Genomic DNA, 20,571 nt, shown 5'->3' with positions numbered 1-20,571 from the left:
GACACACACGCTATTTGTAATCGTAGTCGTTAACAAATACCATACTACCATAAATAGTAATTAAAATAGATAAATCAATGAGACTTAACCTCAAATTCCCAACAAGGGAAATACCAAAATTAGCATAAACAAATGAAATAAACCAATCGAAAACATCAAAAAAATAAACCTAAACAAATAACAACAACACTAGATTAGCATATTTAAGAGCGAAACTAAAGTCAAGCAAGATCATCCAAAATATGAAGGGAAATCCATAGCAATAATGGGTCCAATCTTCAGCCAAACAAGGAGACCTCCATCTGCCATTGCCGAGAAAAAAGAGAATCCAAAGCACCACCACGAGATCCATCCAAGCTTTCCGACTCCGATCTCCACCAACCGTGACCCATAGTCATTGTTGGGACCGACGCCAGAGCACCCAAATGGGATTTGTTTCCTTCAATTAAAGCAAACAAAGGAGAAGAGTGCAGCAACTCTGTCCATCTTTGTCGTCCACCACCCCACAAAAAGACCAAGAACAAGACTAAAATTATACATTGCTACTCGCTCCCCACTACCAAGCTAAAACAGCACCAAAATAAAAATATGGTGAAGCTTAGGCCACTAGCAAAGAGAAAAGATGGAGGTTGATAAGATTGGAAGACTAAACAGCAATAGAAGAGAAGAAAAAGTTTATGGGCTTTAGAGAAAAGAGGAGAGGCTGCACCAGATATTTTTCTTTTAATAAATGTAGTTTTTGGTGTGATGCTCTAAAACTTCTTTAGTTAGAAAATATAAGATGGAAATTTTCTACATTTGTCATAGATTTTGTTTTGGGTGTAAACTATTAGAATATAATCTATTATTATCCTTTATTCATGTGTCATCTATTATTAATCTCACATTCTTAGTAGGGTTGAGCATTGGGCGGGTTGGTCGGGTTACAAGGCATTTTTACCCGTCCAATGTCATAATCGAGTTAGCAAAAGTGACCCGTAACTTGCCCAATTAAGAAATTTTTTTTTAACCCGTCCAATAATTTGGGCGGGCTGGTCGGGTTAACCCGCCCAAACCGAAATTGTATTTTTTTTTTGCGGGTTGGTCGGGTTGGGCGGGTCAACCCACCAAAACAAAAGTGGTATTTTTTTTTAAACATTTTTGTAATTTTTTTCTTTTAAATACTAGTACCAATAGTGTGAAGTTTATATTTTTAAGCTTAAAACAATATTTTAAATTTATAGTAAAAAAATTAAAACAAAACTTAATTAATTTATATATTTATTTGAATATATTAAAAATAATAAATTATTAATTGGGCGGGTTGGGTTATATTGGGCGGGTTGATAATTATTTTCAACCCGCCCAATGTAACAATTTAGTGGTTTAAATTTTGGTCGGTTTATTCGGGTTGTGTTTTTTGGCGGTTTTTCGGGTTGGTTTGGGCGGTTTATTCAGATTGGGCGGGTTGTAAAAATTTTTGCAAAGCCCTAATTCTTAGCCGATCTTGTATAGCAAGTCACATACCATATAAAAAGTATTAAGATTATGAGAAATTGGTGGAAATAGACCCCATTTATAGTGTATTTTAGGTAAATGGCCTCTTTTTTAAATGAGTGGGTATAATTTTACTCATTTACCCTTTTATTTACGTTGACAGAAATAAAATAAAATAAAAATATCTAAAACATCAAAAATCCCTAAAATCCACAAATCCCTAAATCCTAAAACTCTCTTATGTTCCTCTCCTTCACGCACGGCTCACGGCGACGCACAGTGCACCGGCACTCACGGAGGTCTTCTCCTTCACGCACGGCTCACGGCGCCGTCACTCACGGAGACGCAGGTATGCGACCCGAGCAACCCATCCCTCATCTCCTTCAGTCACTCTTCTCCCTCCCTCCCTCCCGTCTCTTTGTTGCTCTCTCTCTCTCTCTCTCTATATATATATATATGTGTGTGTGTGTGTGTGTGTGTGTGTGTGTGTGTTTATCTATTTGTTTGTTAATTGATGACTACGCAAGATGACTACATGGTTCAGCTCGAGACTGAGCAAATGCTTCTGCTGAACAAGATAAAGGAACTTGGTCAGGAAATTTTCAACTCATCTCCTTCCCTAAGCAGAAGATCGTCGCCAAATTGAGCTAATCTTCCTAGTACATTGGTAATTTTGAACCATAAAATTAACCAGTAAAGATTATATACATAATGACATGCTACAAAGTTTTCAAGTTCATGTCAACCTGTTGCTGCATATTTCTCTTTATATGAATGCCCTGAAATCTTCTCTATCACATGGTGTTTTGTAAATTTCAATTGTAATTAGCTATAGTAAAAGTTTACTCCAGTTTATGAATTTGTTTTTCAAGTTTATGTATTTGTTTGTTAATTGATGTTTTGTTTTACTGATTATCTCTCTGTTACTCTCTCTATATATATGTGTGTTTATGTATTTGTTTGTTAATTAATGTTTTGTTTTACTGATTATCTCTCTGTTACTCTCTCTATATATATATGTGTGTTTATGTATTTGTTTTTTAATTGATGTTTTGTTTTACTGATTATCTCTCTGTTACTCTCTCTATATATATGTGTGTTTATGTATTTGTTTTTTAATTGATGTTTTGTTTTACTGATTATCTCTCTGTTACTCTCTCTATATATATGTGTTTATGTATTTGATTTTTAATTGATGTTTTCTTTTACTGATTATATAGAGTATTACCAAGTACTCTTTGTTTATCATTTATTTGTATTCTTGTGATGCAGATTCTTACTCTTTTGCAATTTGGAGGATATACACTTTTGAGGAACTCAAGTGATATGTTTCTGAGTTTCAGGTTTGATACACAGCCAGTACTAAGAAAAAAAAAATTCTTGCGGCCTTGAAGGATTATGACTTATATGCATAACTCATTGATTTTTAGATTTCTTAACCTTTACTGTTAATTGTTTGTCTCATTCTTTGTAATAGGTATTTAGTTTTGGACTGCCAAATTGTAAATTACTTGTCTCAGGTCTTGCTGAATATTTTTACAGGTAGTATTATTACAAGAAAAATGGTGTCTGGATGTTCAAGCACTTCATTAGTGGCATCTCCTAAAAAACAATCAATAAAGGAAGTAACAGAAAAGTCTCCAATGACATCGGCCTCTCCTCCAACTCAAGCAATAGAAGAAGCAATTAGAAAGTCTCCACAAAAATCACCTTCTCTTTCAATACATGCAAGAGAATAGACAAATGAAAAATATTCATTGAAACCATCACCGCTGTTGTCTAAGGTATATAAATAAATAATAGAATAATATCATTGTTGGATAAGTAAGAATAAGAATATAATTGATTCATAATGTTATAATTTTACAGGTGAAATCTTTAGACATACCATCACTAAGATCGATATTGATGGAGAATGAACATTTTTCAAGTCGTGTATCTGTAGTCTACAGGATACAAGTGTTGAGGAATATACAATCACTACTTTGTTATGAAGATTTGGAAGCATTCACAGCTTCTTGTTTTGGTCATCTTCTTAAACTAATCGATCTAGCGAAGAGTAGTGGGCAGTTGATACATTTTCTTTTACAGAGGCGGGTACAAACTAATAAAGAAAATGAGTTATAGTTTGATATTGATAGTCAGCCTGTTAGGTTTTCAATGCACGAGTTTGCATTGATTAGTGGCTTTAATTGCGGAAAATCCAATGACCCAAACTTAAGTAGTCTAAGAAAGGGTAATAGGCTTAAAAAAGAGTATTTTAGGGACATAGAAGGACACATTACTCTTAAAGATTTGGAAACTATATTTGTGGATATGAGTGAAGAAAATCTAGTAGGGAGTTGAAAAAAAAGAAGAAATACATAAAGAAAAATCGGGATCATTTGAGACTTGCTTTGCTTTATTGTTTGGAAGGAGTAGTGCTTGCACAACCTATAGGGGAGGAAAACATGGGTATTGTTGAGGACTTTGATGTCTTTAACAAATATCCATGGGGTAGGTTATGTTATAATCTCACATTAGATGGTTTGAAGACGAATTTGAAGAAAAAGTCTGTTAAGTACCAAAATAAGGTTGGTGGGAAAAAAAGCATAGAATCATACAAATTATATGATTTTCCTTATAATTTTCAGGTTAGTTTTTTAATAATATATTTGAATGAATTTAAACATCAATATCTTGTCTTTAGTTTGTCTAATTTATCTCTTTTGATTTTTGGTTTTTTAGGTTTGGATTTATGAAGCAATACTTTTACTTGGAAATTTATTTGCAAACCAAAAAGAAGGAAATGCGACTCCTCGTTGCTTACATTGGGAAGAAAAAGAGCCCGAATACAAAGAGATTAGTCAGGCATTGAAGCTTACTCATGGAAAATTAAGTCAAAATTATCATTTTGGTGATGCGTGAATTTAATTTTAATATGGGTAAGGTAAATTTAAGTCGTTATATGTTTGTTTGACAGATTGACGTACATCATATCCTCCATGCTTCTGAGTTAGAGAAGTGCCAACCATACATGAAGGATTTTGAGTTATTGAATGATAAAGCCGATGACTTGATTGATACCTTTGTTAAAAAACTTAAAGTTTGCAGTCCTGTTTTGAGTGAATACAATAAGGAAGAAGAGAAGGTTGATGTTTCAGATGATAAAAAAATGTGCCCTTCAGCTTCAAATGTCAATCCAAATAAGAATTCGGGCAATGTGAAAAAGTTATGGGTTGATTTGGAGAAGAAAATGAACACTCGTTTTGATGAGTTGATGAAGCGACAAGATGAAATGGACTCCAAATTGGACTTGGTGTTATCAATGATGGTTCGTAGTTCTGGTTGTAAATCTAATCAACCTGAGTTTGAGTTGGAGGCTAAACATAATGGCATAAAAGTTGATGGTGGTGAGTGCGGAGATGCATATAGCTATGTCACTCCACCTACTTTTAATGGTGATGATGTTGTTTGTAATAACGAAAATGAAGTTGAGGTCACATCTCCTCATCCTAGGCCAATGAGAAAAAGGAAACGTGCTCTGCCCTGATGACACCATATACAGACCCAACAAAAAGGAGAAAATTTAGAAAAGGTGAAGGGTTCAAAGTTGATCCATTTCGCAAGATTGACGAGCACAAGGAAGAGGCTTTTATGAAGTGGTTCAATGAGAACAACACAAGGTACTTTAATTTAATATTTTTCCTTGCATTATGATTGTCTTTACAGGCCTAACACAATTTAAAAATTGATGTGTGTAGCATGTTAATTAATTGTGGAACCGGCAGCTACCAAAGGAAATACTTCGAACAGTTATTTACCCCAGCAACATGGCTGTCTACTGATGTTAGTATAATTGTATTTTAATTTTACTTGTTCAAATATTATAAATGAAAGTTTTCTTACGCTACCCTTTAAAATGATATTACTAATGCAACATATAGATGAGGCTTTATGGGGCATGAGAAAAAGGTCACAAAAGTATCATGACCTCTTTGATAAGAATGTCGCCATTCTTGATGAATTCTTTTCTCAGTGGCTTTGCGGACATTGGGAGAAGTTTAATTTAGGTAAAAATTACAAGGACTTTGTATTTGATGATGTTTTTATTAAGTATGTTAATGGTGAGAAACCACTTAGAGGAAATGCTTGGGAGAATGTTCACACACTTTACACACCACTAAATATCGAAGGCAAACATTGGGTATCTTTGGCAGTCAAGTTGGAGAAGTGGGAGATTGTAGTGTTTGATAGTAATATAAACCTCACACCTGATCGAAAATTGGTCAAACACTTGGAGCCTTTCCAGTGCATGCTACCGTACTTGCTTCATCAAAGTGGTAAGTTTATGGGTCGTCTTCACAAAATTCCTGAGTCATTTACATGTCGAAGGTTGTGTGACATTCCTCAAGACCAATCCAGGTACTTCATCCGAACATTTGTATGTGATTTGATTAATTTTGAACGAGTTATATAATTTTAATTGCTTTATGCAGCGGAGATTGTGGAATATTTGCCATCAAGCATATCGAGTTCGATATGTGCGGGATAAACATGAATTATGTTCACAATGACAATATTGCCTTCTTTCGAAAAAAATGTCATGTGAAATCTACAATAGAGATTGGGATCCATAGTAAAGGAAAATCTGGAATTGTATTTTGTTTATGTATCAAACTCTTATAGTATGACTTGTATTGGATATTTATTAGCAAAGGCAATGGAATGGTATTTTGTTTATGTATAAAACAGTTCTGGTATACCACAAATTGTTATAGACTACTTGTGTTGGATGTTTCTGTTTCAGACTTCTTTGTGTTATATTTCAACAGCCTGTCTAAAACTTTCGACAGCTAGTCTAAAATTTTGACTGCTGTCTAAAACTTTCGACAGCTAGTTTGAAAATTCGACTGCTTGTCTAAAAATTTCGACAGCTAGTCTAAAATTTCGACTACCTGTCTAAAGCTTTCAACGGCTAGTCTAAAATTTTGATTGCCTGTCTAACATTTTGACAACTTGTCTAAAATTTCGACTACCTGTCTAAAGCTTTCGACAGCTTGTCTAAAATTTCGACTGCCTGTCTAAAGCTTTCGACAGCTTGTCTAAAATTTTGACTGCCTGTCTAAAGATTTCGACAGCTTGTCTAAAATTTCGACTGCCTGTCTAAAGCTTTCGACTGCCTGTCTAAAGATTTCGACAGCTTGTCTAAAATTTTTATTGCCTATCTAAAATATTTGAAATGTCTAAAAAGGCTCCAATAACACAATAAAAGAACATATTTCAATCAAACTACTATGATGATCAAGGATTTAGTGGTAGATAATTTATTGATGTACTATTATGATGATTGTGTTTATAGTATTAGAACAACACTTTATCATGTCGAATTGGATCTTAATTCATTATACATTTTTGACAATTAGCCATGAATTTCGACAACTTGTCTAACATTTTATAAAGTTAAACAAAACTTAATCTTTATGAGATTATGATGATTACAGATTGAGTGGTACATATTTCAATCAAACTACTATGATGATCAAGGATTTAGTGGTAGATAATCTATTGAGGTACTATTATGATGATTGTGTTTATAGTATTAAAACAACACTTTATCATGTCGAAATGGATCTTAACTCATTATACATTTTTGACAATTAGCCATGAATTTTGACAACTTGTCTAACATTTTATAAAGTTAAACAAAACTTAATCTTTATGAGATTATGATGATTACAGATTGAGTGGTACATATTTCAATCAAACTACTATGATGATCAAGGATTTAGTGGTAGATAATCTATTGAGGTACTATTATAAGGATTGTGTTTATAGTATTAAAACAACACTTTATCATGTCGAATTGGATCTTAACTCATTATACATTTTTGACAATTAGCCATGAATTTCGACAACTTGTCTAACATTTTATAAAGTTAAATAAAACTTAATCTTTATGAGATTATGATGATTACAGATTGAGTGGTATATATTTCAATCAAACTACTATGATGATCAAGGATTGAGTGGTAGATAATCTATTGAGGTACTATTATGATGATTGTGTTTATAGTATTAGAACAACACTTACTCATGTAGAATTGGATCTTAATTCATTATACATTTTTGACAATTTGCCATGACTTTCGACAGCTAGTCTAAAATTTCGACTGCCTGTCTAAAATGTTTGAAATGTCTAAAAAGGCTCCAATAACACAATAAAAGAGCATATATCAAGGATTGAGTGGTAGATAATCTATTCATTATACATTTTTGACAATTAGCCATGAATTTCGACAACTTGTCTAACATTTTATAAAGTTAAACAAAACTTAATCTTTATGAGATTATGATGATTACAGATTGAGTGGTACATATTTCAATCAAACTACTATGATGATCAAGGATTTAGTGGTAGATAATCTATTGAGGTACTATTATGATGATTGTGTTTATAGTATTAAAACAACACTTTATCATGTCGAATTGGATCTGAACTCATTATACATTTTTGACAATTAGCCATGAATTTCGACAGTTAGTCTAAAATTTCGATTGCCTGTCTTAAAACTTTCGACAGCTAGTCTAAAATTTCGACTGCTTGTCTAAAAATTTTGACAGCTAGTCTAAAATTTCGACTGCCTGTCTTAAAACTTTCGACAGCTAGTCTGAAATTTCGACTGCTTGTCTAAAAATTTCGGTAGCTAGTCTAAAATTTCGACTGCCTGTCTAAAGCTTTCGACAGCTTGTCTAAAATTTCGATTGCCTGTTTAAAATGTTTGAAATGTCTAAAAAGGCTCCAATAACACAATAAAAGAACATATATCTCAATATCAAACCAAGTCCAAAATATGAAATCACACAATATTATCAAAACATTAAACATCAAACCAAGTCCAAAATAAATTAAAAAATAATCACTTCTTGCATGTGGTTTTGTTGTGCCCATAACATCCACAATTGGAACACTTCCGTTGCTTTTTTCCCCCATCAACATCAGAAACCTTACCCTTTACTTTCTTTGATGACGATTCAGATGCAAAATTACTCTTCTCCTTTGGAAACTCTCCTCTCGAAGGAATTCGTTTATTCTTTGGTCTCCCTGGGGGAATTAACTTAACTGGTTTGATAACGACTTTAGATTTAACCTCTTCTGGAATAAGCCATTCTATTTCAGGTGGTAAAGGGTAAATAGATTTTGCATAAGCCATCCTCCAAAATTCAGTTGTGTAGAATTTTGAGCATAGACTATAAACATCTACTCCACGATGCATTGCTGCAGTGATGCCATGAATACATGGAATCTTATCAATGTCAAACTCTCGACATGTACAAGAATGTTCCTCAATATTAACTAGACCGTCTAGTGGCTCACCTTTAACATGGAACTCACTTATATTAATGGGTGTAACTCTCATGTACCTTGATTGTTCGTATCTTTGTCTCATTATATCTTCTACGTCAACTGTAAGTGGTGTTGGACAAGAATTTGCATTTGTCCTTCTCTCATAGAACCATCTGGAGAGTGTAGTGATAATTTCCTCCAATAAAGGAATGATGGGCCATTCTCGAGCTTCTCTAAAAACTTGGTTCAATGACTCAGAATTGTTGGTGGTCATGATGTTGTATCGATTACCATGGAACATCTGGACCAGCTTTCAAAAGATGCATTCTTCAGGTATGTTGCCAGACTTGGTTTTTTTGTAGAAATCTCAGCAAATAACTTTGTGAACTCTGAAACTCTGTACGCTTTTGCCGTCTTCTCAAACAACTTTTTCAAACCTTTACCACTAAATTTTGTCTTTATATTTTGTCCAAGATGCCACATACAAGCTCCATGGTAAGCATTTTTATATACATTTCGAACTCCCTTTATAATGCTTTTGTGTCTATCAGATATAAACACTAAATCAGTAGTATCAGGCACTTGATCTCGTAAGCATGTCAAAAACCAATTCCAAGATGCATCATTCTCAGAATCAACAATACCAAAAGCAAGAGGATAAATTTGAAAATTTCCATCTTGTGTAGTTGCAATGAGTAAATTTCCTCCAAATTGGTTTTTCAAATGAGTTCCATCAATAGATATAACTTTTCTCATGTAACGAAAACCTCTAATGGATACTCCCAAAGACAAAAATAAATATTTGAATTTATGTTCTTCATCAACAATTAATCTAGTGTACGTACCAGGATTAGACGTTTGGTGTTGGAAAAGCTTATACAGGATCTTTATTTATTTTCATGTATATCTAATATTAAACAAATTAATACAAGATAGCCTAAACACATGTTTCTAAAATTGAATTCAAAGAGAAACAAATAATATAATACTTACAGTATACGCAGCGGAATTAAGAGTCATTCCTTCAGTTTCTCTAACTCTTGTATCCTTTCTGTCGCAGAGTATTATCAAGAAACTGAACCGATCTTCTATTTTCTTCACGATCTTCCAATGTATCCTTAGAACCACCTAGACTAGTGTGAGAAATTCTCAACACATGAGATAGATATAGAGAGAAGAAGAGAAAATAACAAAGTGGCTTAGAAAAGGACTTGTGTTTAGAGAGAATATAAAACTATCAGAAAATCTGACTTGTGACTTATCTGTCGTCTCTCAAATCTTCTCTCTAAGCACTCCTTTTATAGACTCAATTAGGCAATATAATTTAATTAAAAAATCAATAAAATAACAGCCATTTTGAAGCCCTAGGTTGAAATTATCATGGGCTATAGGCCCGTGAAATTTCTCATTTGATTATTAGCCCATTGGACTTAAAATCAAGGCCTGTATTATTTTCTATTGATTTAATTAATTAAATAATTATTTAAATCCTTTATCAAATTAATTATTTATAATTTGAACCTTGATTTAAATTTATTTATTAATTTAGATACCAATTTATCTTAATTAATAAATCTGCCATAATTTCTCTTTTCTTCTCAAAATTACACAACTCGTGAAACTATCAAAAATTGACCTGGTCAACTTTGATAATTCTAATTGATGATTAAATCAATTAATTGAGACTATCTAGATGATTTTATCCAAGGTACAATGGGGACCATGGGCCTATGAAATGAAGCTCCAATAAGTTATCATAAATTTAACAAATAAATTTACTAACTTATTAATTCCTCGTGACTCCACTATAGACTTTGAATTGCACTCTTGAATTCATAGAATGCTCTATAAAAAATATAGATACGCTATTAATTATCCATTATTACAACCATAATTGTCACTCAATCCTCTATAAACGGTCTACAATGAGATAGGACTAAAATACCGTTTTACCCCTCATTGTATTTTATCCTTAAAACACTTAGTTCCTTGTAAATGATATTTCAGTAAACTAATTTAATTACTGAAATGAGATCTCTATCATTTAACACCTTGAACCAAACTAAAAGGAAACCATCATTTCACTTCTTCATCAGAAGCTATAGATGTTCATATCTATGATTAACACTCCCACTCAATTGTACTACCGAGTTCCCAAGATGTAAGTATGGGCTAGTCCGTAGGGTAAGCTGGTAACGAACAAGTCAAAGAACTCAAATAATACAATCAGTTAGAATACTAACCACTCAGAATTGAGATTGAATTGACCTATGGTCAACTATATGATATGACTAGAATAGATAATAACGGTATGTTTACTTATCTTATCAACTGTCAATATCGGTCCTGTCCGATGTAACAAATACATCCGATCTTATCTACTTTGTTAATGTTCTGGAAAGAACATAACACTGTAATGTGTAAGTAGATCATATCGTAGATTGGCAAGTCAGTGTAAATCCGGTGCACTGACTAATCTTAGGACTAACTTATTTTGAACATATAATCATATTTATATTCCACTGTGATTACGTCACTATAAATAAGATTAGCTATATGCTCGGGATTTAATAGAAGTTTATATTAAACAAATAATCATGAAAATAAAACATGCGAGCAAAGTGATTGACCAAGTCAAAAAATGATTTCTATTCTTTTATTGATAATAAAATGAGATTACAAAGAATTTGGGTTTTAATTAGGGCATAAAACCCCAACATTTGGACCATGTACAAGTAAGATGGGAGTTTTGGATAACTGTTTGCCGCTGAACCCCTTATAAGTTCATGAGCGCACTTTCTTGCCTTCCATGCCTTCCAATAACTACACTTTACACCAAGATTCTTGTTCATCTCATTAACTATTTGTGCTGGATTTGGACCTTTTTTCACACCTTCATATCTCGCTTTCAAGTGCTCTGCAATAATAGAACAAGTTGCTTGCCGATGATGATTTTGTCGCATTTCTAAAGAACAAGTGTGTTCATTACAATGCTTGCGAATAACAAACAAACCTGTTGCACATGTCTTTGTCGCACGAATTCTCCACTTACAATTGGGGTCAACACAAATCAAAACCACTAATTTCTTATTTGATTTTTTCACTTTGAATTCAAAGTTTCGTCGTATAGCAAGTATGTGTACTTTCATCTTCAACTCTTTCTTATCCACAAAATATTGACCAACACAAAAAACATCTTCATCAATACTTGTTGCATTTGAGCTTGGTGTACTACTAACATGACTTCTTTCATTACAATGATCACTAGGGGATACACGAGGAAGTGGTAAATGGTTATCTTCAAGAGTGTGAGGTGCAGAACTAGCATCAGGAACATTACATATGTATGCATCGTCAAAGGAATCATCAAAAGTTCTATTTTCAAGACATGGGACATTCAAATTTACCTCAACAAAACCATCATCAATATTGTTTCTTTCATCATCATCATCGTTGTCGTTGTCATCATCGTCATCATCTAAATCAACATTGTTATCGTCGTTTAAACCAGCATCATCAAAATCATCATCAGTAGAAATGTTTGCAATAGAATCAATATTTGTAGTAGAATCAATATTAGTAACAAGTTTATCCTTAATGAGCATATTTTCCATCTTCTTGATCAAACTCACACATAACGGAACCAAATCGCGCTCTTGCCATGTAAAGAAACTAACAATGTCTCTACTATTTTTTATTGCAATTGGTTCAATCTCCACCATTGTCGTTATCTTGTAAATTAATTCTATATCGAAGAGGTTGCGATCGATTTCTGTAACTTCATAAATATGTTCAACTAACTCCTCATAAGTTAGGTTAGTTTGTACCAAACTTGATCTTGATCGTGAGCCATTTGAAATCTATTTCCACGAGTCCTCATTATTTTTCCACATTCCATCACATAATATTACAATATTTTTGAAATACATCTGAAAATAATAATACAATAAACAAATATAAATTATTGATATTACTTTGATTAAAAATTTATATAAAAAAATGAAAATCAAGTTGAAAAATCTAGAAATTCGACAACCTGTCTGAAAATTAGACAACATGTCTGATAATTCGACAACCCGTCTAAAAATTAGACTACCTGTCTAAATTTTAGACAGGTGGTTGAAATTTTAGACAGGTGGTCGAAAAAAATACAACTACTGGTCTAAAATTTAGACTCCTTGTCGAAAAATTAGACAAGCTGTCGAAAAATTATGGATTTTTCTATCTCTAAAATAACCGAAACCACCATTAATTTTTTCAGATTTTCAAGCTTTAACCTCCATAAAACTCCAGAAATAAACCTAAATCCTTACTTATACTTTCAACATACTAAAACAATCATTTTGCATTTTAAATCTACAAAAACAATATAAAAAATCTCATATTTTATAAAAATAAAAAAAGCTTCATAAACCAACATTTTGAATGAGTGGTGGCTGGATTTGTGGAGAAATTGTGGCAGCCGGTGATGAACAATGTTCGCCGGCGGTGGTCGGCGGCGGCAGCGGCGGCAGTGGTGGTGGTGGGGGGGGGGATTATTATGGGTGGTTGTGGATGGGTGTGGGTGGATGGGTGAGAGGAAGAAGATAGTTATTATTAGGGTTTTTGTTTTAATTTATTATTATTTTATTTTAAGGGTAAAATGGGTAATATAAAAAATTCATTAATACAAGAGGCCATTTAGCTAAAAACTATTGAAACTAGGCCATAGTGCAAATTGCACTATCAAAAGAGGCCATTTTGCCAAGGGCCCCTAAGATTATTTAATGTACTCGTTATTATTTTTAGAGAAATTGGTGGAAATAGACCCCTTTTATAGTGCATTTTGCACTATAACCTACTTTCAAAACATTTTAGGTAAATGACCTCTTTTTTAAATGAGTGGGTATAATTTTACCCATTTACCCTTTCATTTACATTGACAGAAATAAAATAAAAAAAAATCTAAAACATCAAAAATCCCTAAAATCCACAAATCCCTAAATCCTAAAACTCTCTTCTCTTCTGTTCCTCTCCTTCACGCACGGCTTACGGCAGAGTCGTCTCCTTCACGCACGGCTCACGGTGACACACAGTGTGTCGGCACTCACGGAGGTCTTCTCACGGAGACCCAGGTATGCGCCCTCATCTCCTTTAGTCACTATTCTCCCTCCCTCCCTCCCTCCCGTCTCTCTGATGCCCTCTCTCTATATATATATGTGTGTGTGTTTATGCCTCATCTCCTTCAGTCACTTTTCTCCCTCCCTCCCTCCCTCCCGTCTCTCTGTTGCTCTCTCTCTCTCTCTATATATATATGTGTGTGTTTATGCCTCATCTCCTTCAGTTACTCTTCTCCCTCCCTCCCTCCCGTCTCTCTGTTGCTCTCTCTCTCTCTATATATATATGTGTGTGTTTATGTATTTATTTGTTAATTGATGTTTTGTTTTACTGTTATATATATGTGTTTATGTATTTGTTTGTTAATTGATGTTTTGTTTTACTGACTCCCTCCCTCCCGTCTCTCTGTTGCTCTCTATATATATGTGTATGTTTATGTATTTATTTGTTAATTGATGACTATGCAAGATGACTACATGGTACATTGGTAATCTTCCTAGTACATTGGTAATCTTCCTATATATATATGTGTTCTAATAATGTATATCACATAGAACTAGAATTCATTTCATCGTTACCGAAATTATTTTCTCTTCTCCACATTCACATCTATATATATATATATTTATGCACTACCTTATAACTTTTGAAAACTACCAATTAATTCTCAAAATGATTATCAGGCTAGTGTAAAGTAGTCTTACAGCAAGCCTAATATGGCTTTTCCTCACAGCAACCTCGGCCACGGCTCAGACTCCCATCCTCGACACCACCAGCCATAAAATTAACCAGTAAAGATTATATACATAATGACCTGCTACAAAGTTTTCAAGTTCATGTCAACCTGTTGCTGCATATTTCTCTTTATATGAATGCCCTGAAATCTTCTCTATCACACGGTGTTCTGTAAACTTCAATTGTAATTAGCTATAGTAAAAGTTTACTCCAGTTTATGTATTTGTTTATATATAGCTATATATATGTGTGTTTATGTATTTGTTTTTTAATTGATGTTTTGTTTTACTCATTATCTCTCTGTTACTCTCTCTATATATATGTGTTTATGTATTTGTTTTTTAATTGATGTTTTGTTTTACTGATTATCTCTCTGTTACTCTCTCTATATATATGTGTTTATGTATTTGTTTTTTAATTGATGTTTTGTTTTACTGATTATCTCTCTGTTACTCTCTCTCTCTCTATATATATGTGTTTATGTATTTGATTTTTAATTGATGTTTTCTTTTACTGATTATATAGAGTATTACCAAGTACTCATTGTTTATCATTTATTTGTCTCATTCTTTGTAATAGGTATTTAGTTTTGGACTGTCAAATTGTAAATTACTTGTCTCAGGTCTTGCTGAAATTTTTTACAGGTAGTATTATTACAAGAAAAATGGTGTCTGGATGTTCAAGCACTTCATTAGTGGCATCTCCTAAAAAACAATCAATAAATGAAGTAACAGAAAAGTCTCCAATGACATCGGCCTCTCCTCCAACTCAAGCAATAGAAGAAGCAATTAGAAAGTCTCCACAAAAATCACCTTCTCTTTCAATACATGCAAGAGAAGAGACAAATGAAAAATATTCATTGAAACCATCACCGCTGTTGTCTAAGGTATATAAATAAATAATAGAATGATATCATTGTTGGATAAGTAAGAATAAGAATATAATTGATTCATAATGTTATAATTTTACAGGTGAATTCTTTAGACATACCATCACTAAGACTGATATTGATGGAGAATGAACATTTTACAAGTCGTGTATCTGTAGCCTACAGGATACAAGTGTTGAGGAATATACGATCACTACTTTGTTATGAAGATTTGGAAGTATTCACAACTTCTTGTTTTGGTCATCTTCTTAAACTAATCGATCTAGCGAAGAGTAGTGGGCAGTTGATACATTTTCTTTTACAGAGGCGAGTACAAACTAATAAAGAAAATGAGTTATGGTTTGATATTGATAGTCAACCTGTTAGGTTTTCAATGCACGAGTTTGCATTGATTAGTGGCTTTAATTGCGGAAAATCCAATGACCCAAACTTAAGTAGTCTAAGAAAGGGTAATAGGCTTAAAAAAGAGTATTTTAGGGACATAGAAGGACACATTACTCTTAAAGATTTGGAAACTATATTTGTGGATATGAGTGAAGAAAATCTAGTAGGGAGTTGAAAAAAAAGAAGAAATACATAAAGAAAAATCGGGATCATTTGAGACTTGCTTTGCTTTATTGTTTGGAAGGAGTAGTGCTTGCACAACCTATAGAGGAGGAAAACATGGGTATTGTTGAGGACTTTGATGTCTTTAACACATATCCATGGGGTAGGTTATGTTATAATCTCACATTAGATAGTTTGAAGACGAATTTGAAGAAAAAGTCTGTTAAGTACCAAAATAAGGTTGGTGGGAAAAAAAGCAAAGAATCATACAAATTATATGGTTTTCCTTATATTTTTTAGGTTAGTTGTTTAATAATATATTTGAATGAATTTAAACATCAGTATCTTGTCTTTAGTTTGTCTAATTTATCTCTTTTGATTTTTGGTTTTTTAGGTTTGGATTTATGAAGCAATACTTTTGCTTGGAAATTTATTTGCAAACCAAAAAGAAGGAAATGGGACTCCTCGTTGCTTACATTGGGAAGCAAAAGAGCCCGAATACAAAGAGATTAGTCAGGCATTGAAGCTTACTCATGGAAAAGTAAGTCAAAATTACCATTTTGGTGATGCGTGAATTTAATTTTAATATGGGTAAGGTAAATTTAAGTCGTTATATGTTTGTTTGACAGATTGACGTACATCATATCCTCCATGCTTCTGAGTTAGAGAAGTGCCAACCATACATGAAGGATTTTGAGTTATTGAATGATAAAGCCGATGACTTGATTGATACCTTTGTTAAAAAACTTAAGGTTTGCAGTCCTGTTTTGAGTGAATACAATAAGGAAGAAGAGAAGGATGATGTTTCAGATAATAAAAAAATGTGCCCTTCAGCTTCAAATGTCAATCCAAATCAGAATTCGGGCAATGTGAAAAAGTTATGGGTTGATTTGGAGAAGAAAATGAACACTCGTTTTGATGAGTTGATGAAGCGACAAGATGAAATGGACTCCAAATTGGACTTGGTGTTATCAATGATGGTTCGTAGTTCTGGTTGTAAATCTAATCAACCTGAGTTTGAGTTGGAGGCTAAACATAATGGCGTAAAATTTGATGGTGGTGAGTGCGGAGATGCATATAGCTATGTCACTCCACCTACTTTTAATGGTGATGATGTTGTTTGCAATAACAAAAATGAAGTTGAGGTCACATCTCCTCATCCTAGGCCAATGAGAAAAAGGAAATGTGCTCCGCCCTAATGACACCATATACAGACCCAACAAAAAGGAGAAAATTTAGAAAAGGTGAAGGGTTCAAAGTTGATCCATTTCGCAAGATTGACGAGCACAAGGAAGAGGCTTTTATGAAGTGATTCAATGAGAACAACACAAGGTACTTTAATTTAATATTTTTCCTTGCATTATGATTGTCTTTACATGCCTAACACAATTTAAAAATTGATGTGTGTAGCATGTTAATTAACTGTGGAACCGGCAGCTACCAAAGGAAATACTTCGAACAATTATTTACCCCAGCAACATGGCTGTCTACTGATGTTAGTATAATTGTATTTTAATTTTACTTGTTCAAATATTATAAATGAAAGTTTTCTTACGCTACCCTTTAAAATGATATTACTAATGCAACATATAGATGAGGCTTTATGGGGCATGAGAAAAAGGTCACAAAAGTATCATGACCTCTTTGATCAGAATGTCGCCATTCTTGATGAATTCTTTTCTCAGTGGCTTTGCGGACATTGGGAGAAGTTCAATGTAGGTAAAAATTACAAGGACTTTGTATTTGATGATGTTTTTATTAAGTATGTTAATGGTGAGAAACCACTTAGAGGAAAGGCTTGGGAGAATGTTCACACACTTTACACACCACTAAATATCGAAGGCAAACATTGGGTATCTTTGGCAGTCAAGTTGGAGAAGTGGGAGATTGTAGTGTTTGATAGTAATATAAACCTCACACCTGAGCGAAAATTTCTCAAACACTTGGAGCCTTTCTGGTGCATGCTACCGTACTTGCTTCGTCAAAGTGGTAAGTTTATGGGTCGTCTTCACAAAATTCCTGAGCCATTTACATGTCGAAGGTTGTGTGACATTCCTCAAGACCAATCCAGGTACTTCATCCGAACATTTGTATGTGATTTGATTAATTTTGACTTAGTTATATAATTGTAATTGCTTTATGCGGTGGAGATTGTGGAATATTTGCCATCAAGCATATCGAGTTCGACATGTGCGGGCTAAACCTGAATTATGTTCACGATGACAATATTGTCTTCTTTCGGAAAAAAATGTCATGTGAAATCTACAATAGAGATTGGGATCCATAGTAAAGGAAAATCTGGAATTGTATTTTGTTTATGTATCAAACTCTTATAGTATGACTTGTATTGGATATTTATTAGCAAAGGCAATGGAATGGTATTTTGTTTATGTATAAAACAGTTCTGGTATACCACAAATTGTTATAGACTACTTGTGCTGGATGTTTCTATTTCAGACTTCTTTGTGTTATATTTCAACAGCCTGTCTAAAACTTTCGACTTCTAGTCTGAAAATTCGACTGCTTGTCTAAAATTTTCGACAGCTAGTCTTAAATTTCGACTACCTGTCTAAAACTTTCAACGGCTAGTCTAAAATTTCTACAACTTTTCTAAAATTTCAACAACTTGTCTAAAATTTCGACTGCCTGTCTAAAGCTTTCGACAGCTTGTCTAAAATTTTGACTGCCTGTCTAAAGCTTTCGACAGCTTGTCTAAAATTTCGACTGCCTGTCTAAAGATTTCGACAGCTTGCCTAAAATTTCGACTGCCTGTCTAAAATGTTTGAAATATCTAAAAAGGCTCCAATAACACAATAAAAGAACATATATCAAGGATTGAGTGGTAGATAATCTATTCATTACACATTTTTGACAATTAGCCATGAATTTCGACAACTTGTCTAACATTTTATAAAGTTAAACAAAACTTAATATTTATGAGATTATGATGATTACAGATTGAGTGGTACGTATTTCAATCAAACTAATGTGATGATCAAGGATTTAGTGGTAGATAATCTATTGAGGTACTATTATGATGATTGTGTTTATAGTATTAGAACAACACTTTATCATGTCGAATTGGATCTTAACTCATTATACATTTTTGACAATTAGCCATGAATTTCGACAACTTGTCTAACATTTTATAAAGTTAAACAAAACTTAATATTTATGAGATTATGATGATTACAGATTGAGTGGTACGTATTTCAATCAAACTAATGTGATGATCAAGGATTCAGTGGTAGATAATCTATTGAGGTACTATTATGATGATTGTGTTTATAGTATTAAAACAACACTTTATCATGTCGAATTGGATCTTAATTCATTATACATTTTTGACAATTAGCCATGAATTTCGACAACTTGTCTAACATTTTATAAAGTTAAACAAAACTTAATCTTTATGAGATTATGATGATTATAGATTGAGTGGTACATATTTCAATCTAACTACTATGATGATCAAGGATTGAGTGGTAGATAATCTATTGAGGTACTATTATGATGATTGTGTTTAATGTAGAATTGGATCTTAATTCATTATACCTTTTTGACAATTAGCAGCTAGTCTAAAATTTCGACAACTTGTCTAAAATTTCGACTTCCTGTCTAAAGATTTCGACAGCTTGTCTAAAATTTTGACTGCCTGTCTAAATCTTTCGACAGCTTGTCTAAAATTTGGACTGCCTGTCTAAAGATTTCGACAGCTTGTCTAAAATTTTGACTGCCTGTCTAAAATGTTTGAAATGTCTAAAAAGGCTCCAACAACACAATAAAAGAACATATATCAAGGATTGAGTGGTAGATAATCTATTCATTACACATTTTTCACAATTAGCCATGAATTTCGACAACTTGTCTAACATTTTATAAAGTTAAACAATACTTAATCTTTATGAGATTATGATGATTACAGATTGAGTGGTACATATTTCAATCAAACTACTATGATGATCAAGGATTGAGTGGTAGATAATCTATTTAGGTACTATTATGATGATTGTGTTTATAGTATTAGAACAACACTTACTCATGTAGAATTGGATCTTAATTCATTATACCTTTTTGACAATTAGCCATGACTTTCGACAACTAGTCTAAAATTTCGACAACTTGTCTAAAATTTCGACTGCCTGTCTAAAGCTTTCGACAGCATGTCTAAAATTTGGACTGCCTTTCTAAAGATTTCGACAGCTTGTCTAAAATTTCGACTGCCTGTCTTAAAACTTTCGACAGCTAGTCTAAAATTTCGACTGCTTGTCTAAAAATTTCGACAACTAGTCTAAAATTTCGACTGCCTGTCTAAAACTTTCGACAGCTTGTCTAAAATTTCGACAGCCTGTCTAAAGATTTTGACAGCTTGTCTAAAATTTCGACTGCCTGTTTAAAATGTTTGAAATGTCTAGAAAGGCTTCAATAACACAATAAAAGAACATATATCTCAATATCAAACCAAGTCCAAAATATGAAATCACACAATATTATCAAAACA

The 20,571-nt window shown here is 33.1% G+C and overlaps 2 protein-coding genes across 2 annotated transcripts; both read right to left on the bottom strand.

Moving 5' to 3' along the window:
• Positions 1-8,375: 8,375 nt before the first annotated feature.
• On the bottom strand, positions 8,376-9,077 carry LOC133791439 (uncharacterized). Its single transcript, XM_062229369.1, has one exon. The coding sequence runs from the start codon at positions 9,075-9,077 to the stop codon at positions 8,376-8,378; it is 702 nt and encodes a 233-aa protein (XP_062085353.1).
• Positions 9,074-12,417, bottom strand: LOC133791438 (uncharacterized). The gene is made up of 2 exons (XM_062229368.1): positions 11,537-12,417; positions 9,074-9,572 (listed from the first exon to the last, which is right to left on the bottom strand). The coding sequence occupies exons 1-2, from the start codon at positions 12,415-12,417 to the stop codon at positions 9,074-9,076; spliced, it is 1,380 nt and encodes a 459-aa protein (XP_062085352.1).
• Between the last annotated feature and the right edge of the window lie 8,154 nt (positions 12,418-20,571).

Source organism: Humulus lupulus, chromosome 7 (assembly GCF_963169125.1).
Source record: "Humulus lupulus chromosome 7, drHumLupu1.1, whole genome shotgun sequence".
Classification (NCBI taxonomy): Eukaryota; Viridiplantae; Streptophyta; class Magnoliopsida; order Rosales; family Cannabaceae; genus Humulus; species Humulus lupulus.
This window is presented reverse-complemented; position numbering and strand designations above follow the sequence as displayed.

Coding starts and splice junctions, on each gene's coding strand:
- LOC133791439 (XM_062229369.1), bottom strand. CDS start 9,077: ATGACCACCAACAATTCTGAGTCATTGAACCAAGTTTTTAGAGAAGCT.
- LOC133791438 (XM_062229368.1), bottom strand. CDS start 12,417: ATGGAAAATATGCTCATTAAGGATAAACTTGTTACTAATATTGATTCT. Junction 9,573..11,536: donor CCAAAACTCCCATCTTACTT/GTACATGGTCCA, acceptor AGTATCCATTAG/AGGTTTTCGTTACATGAGAA.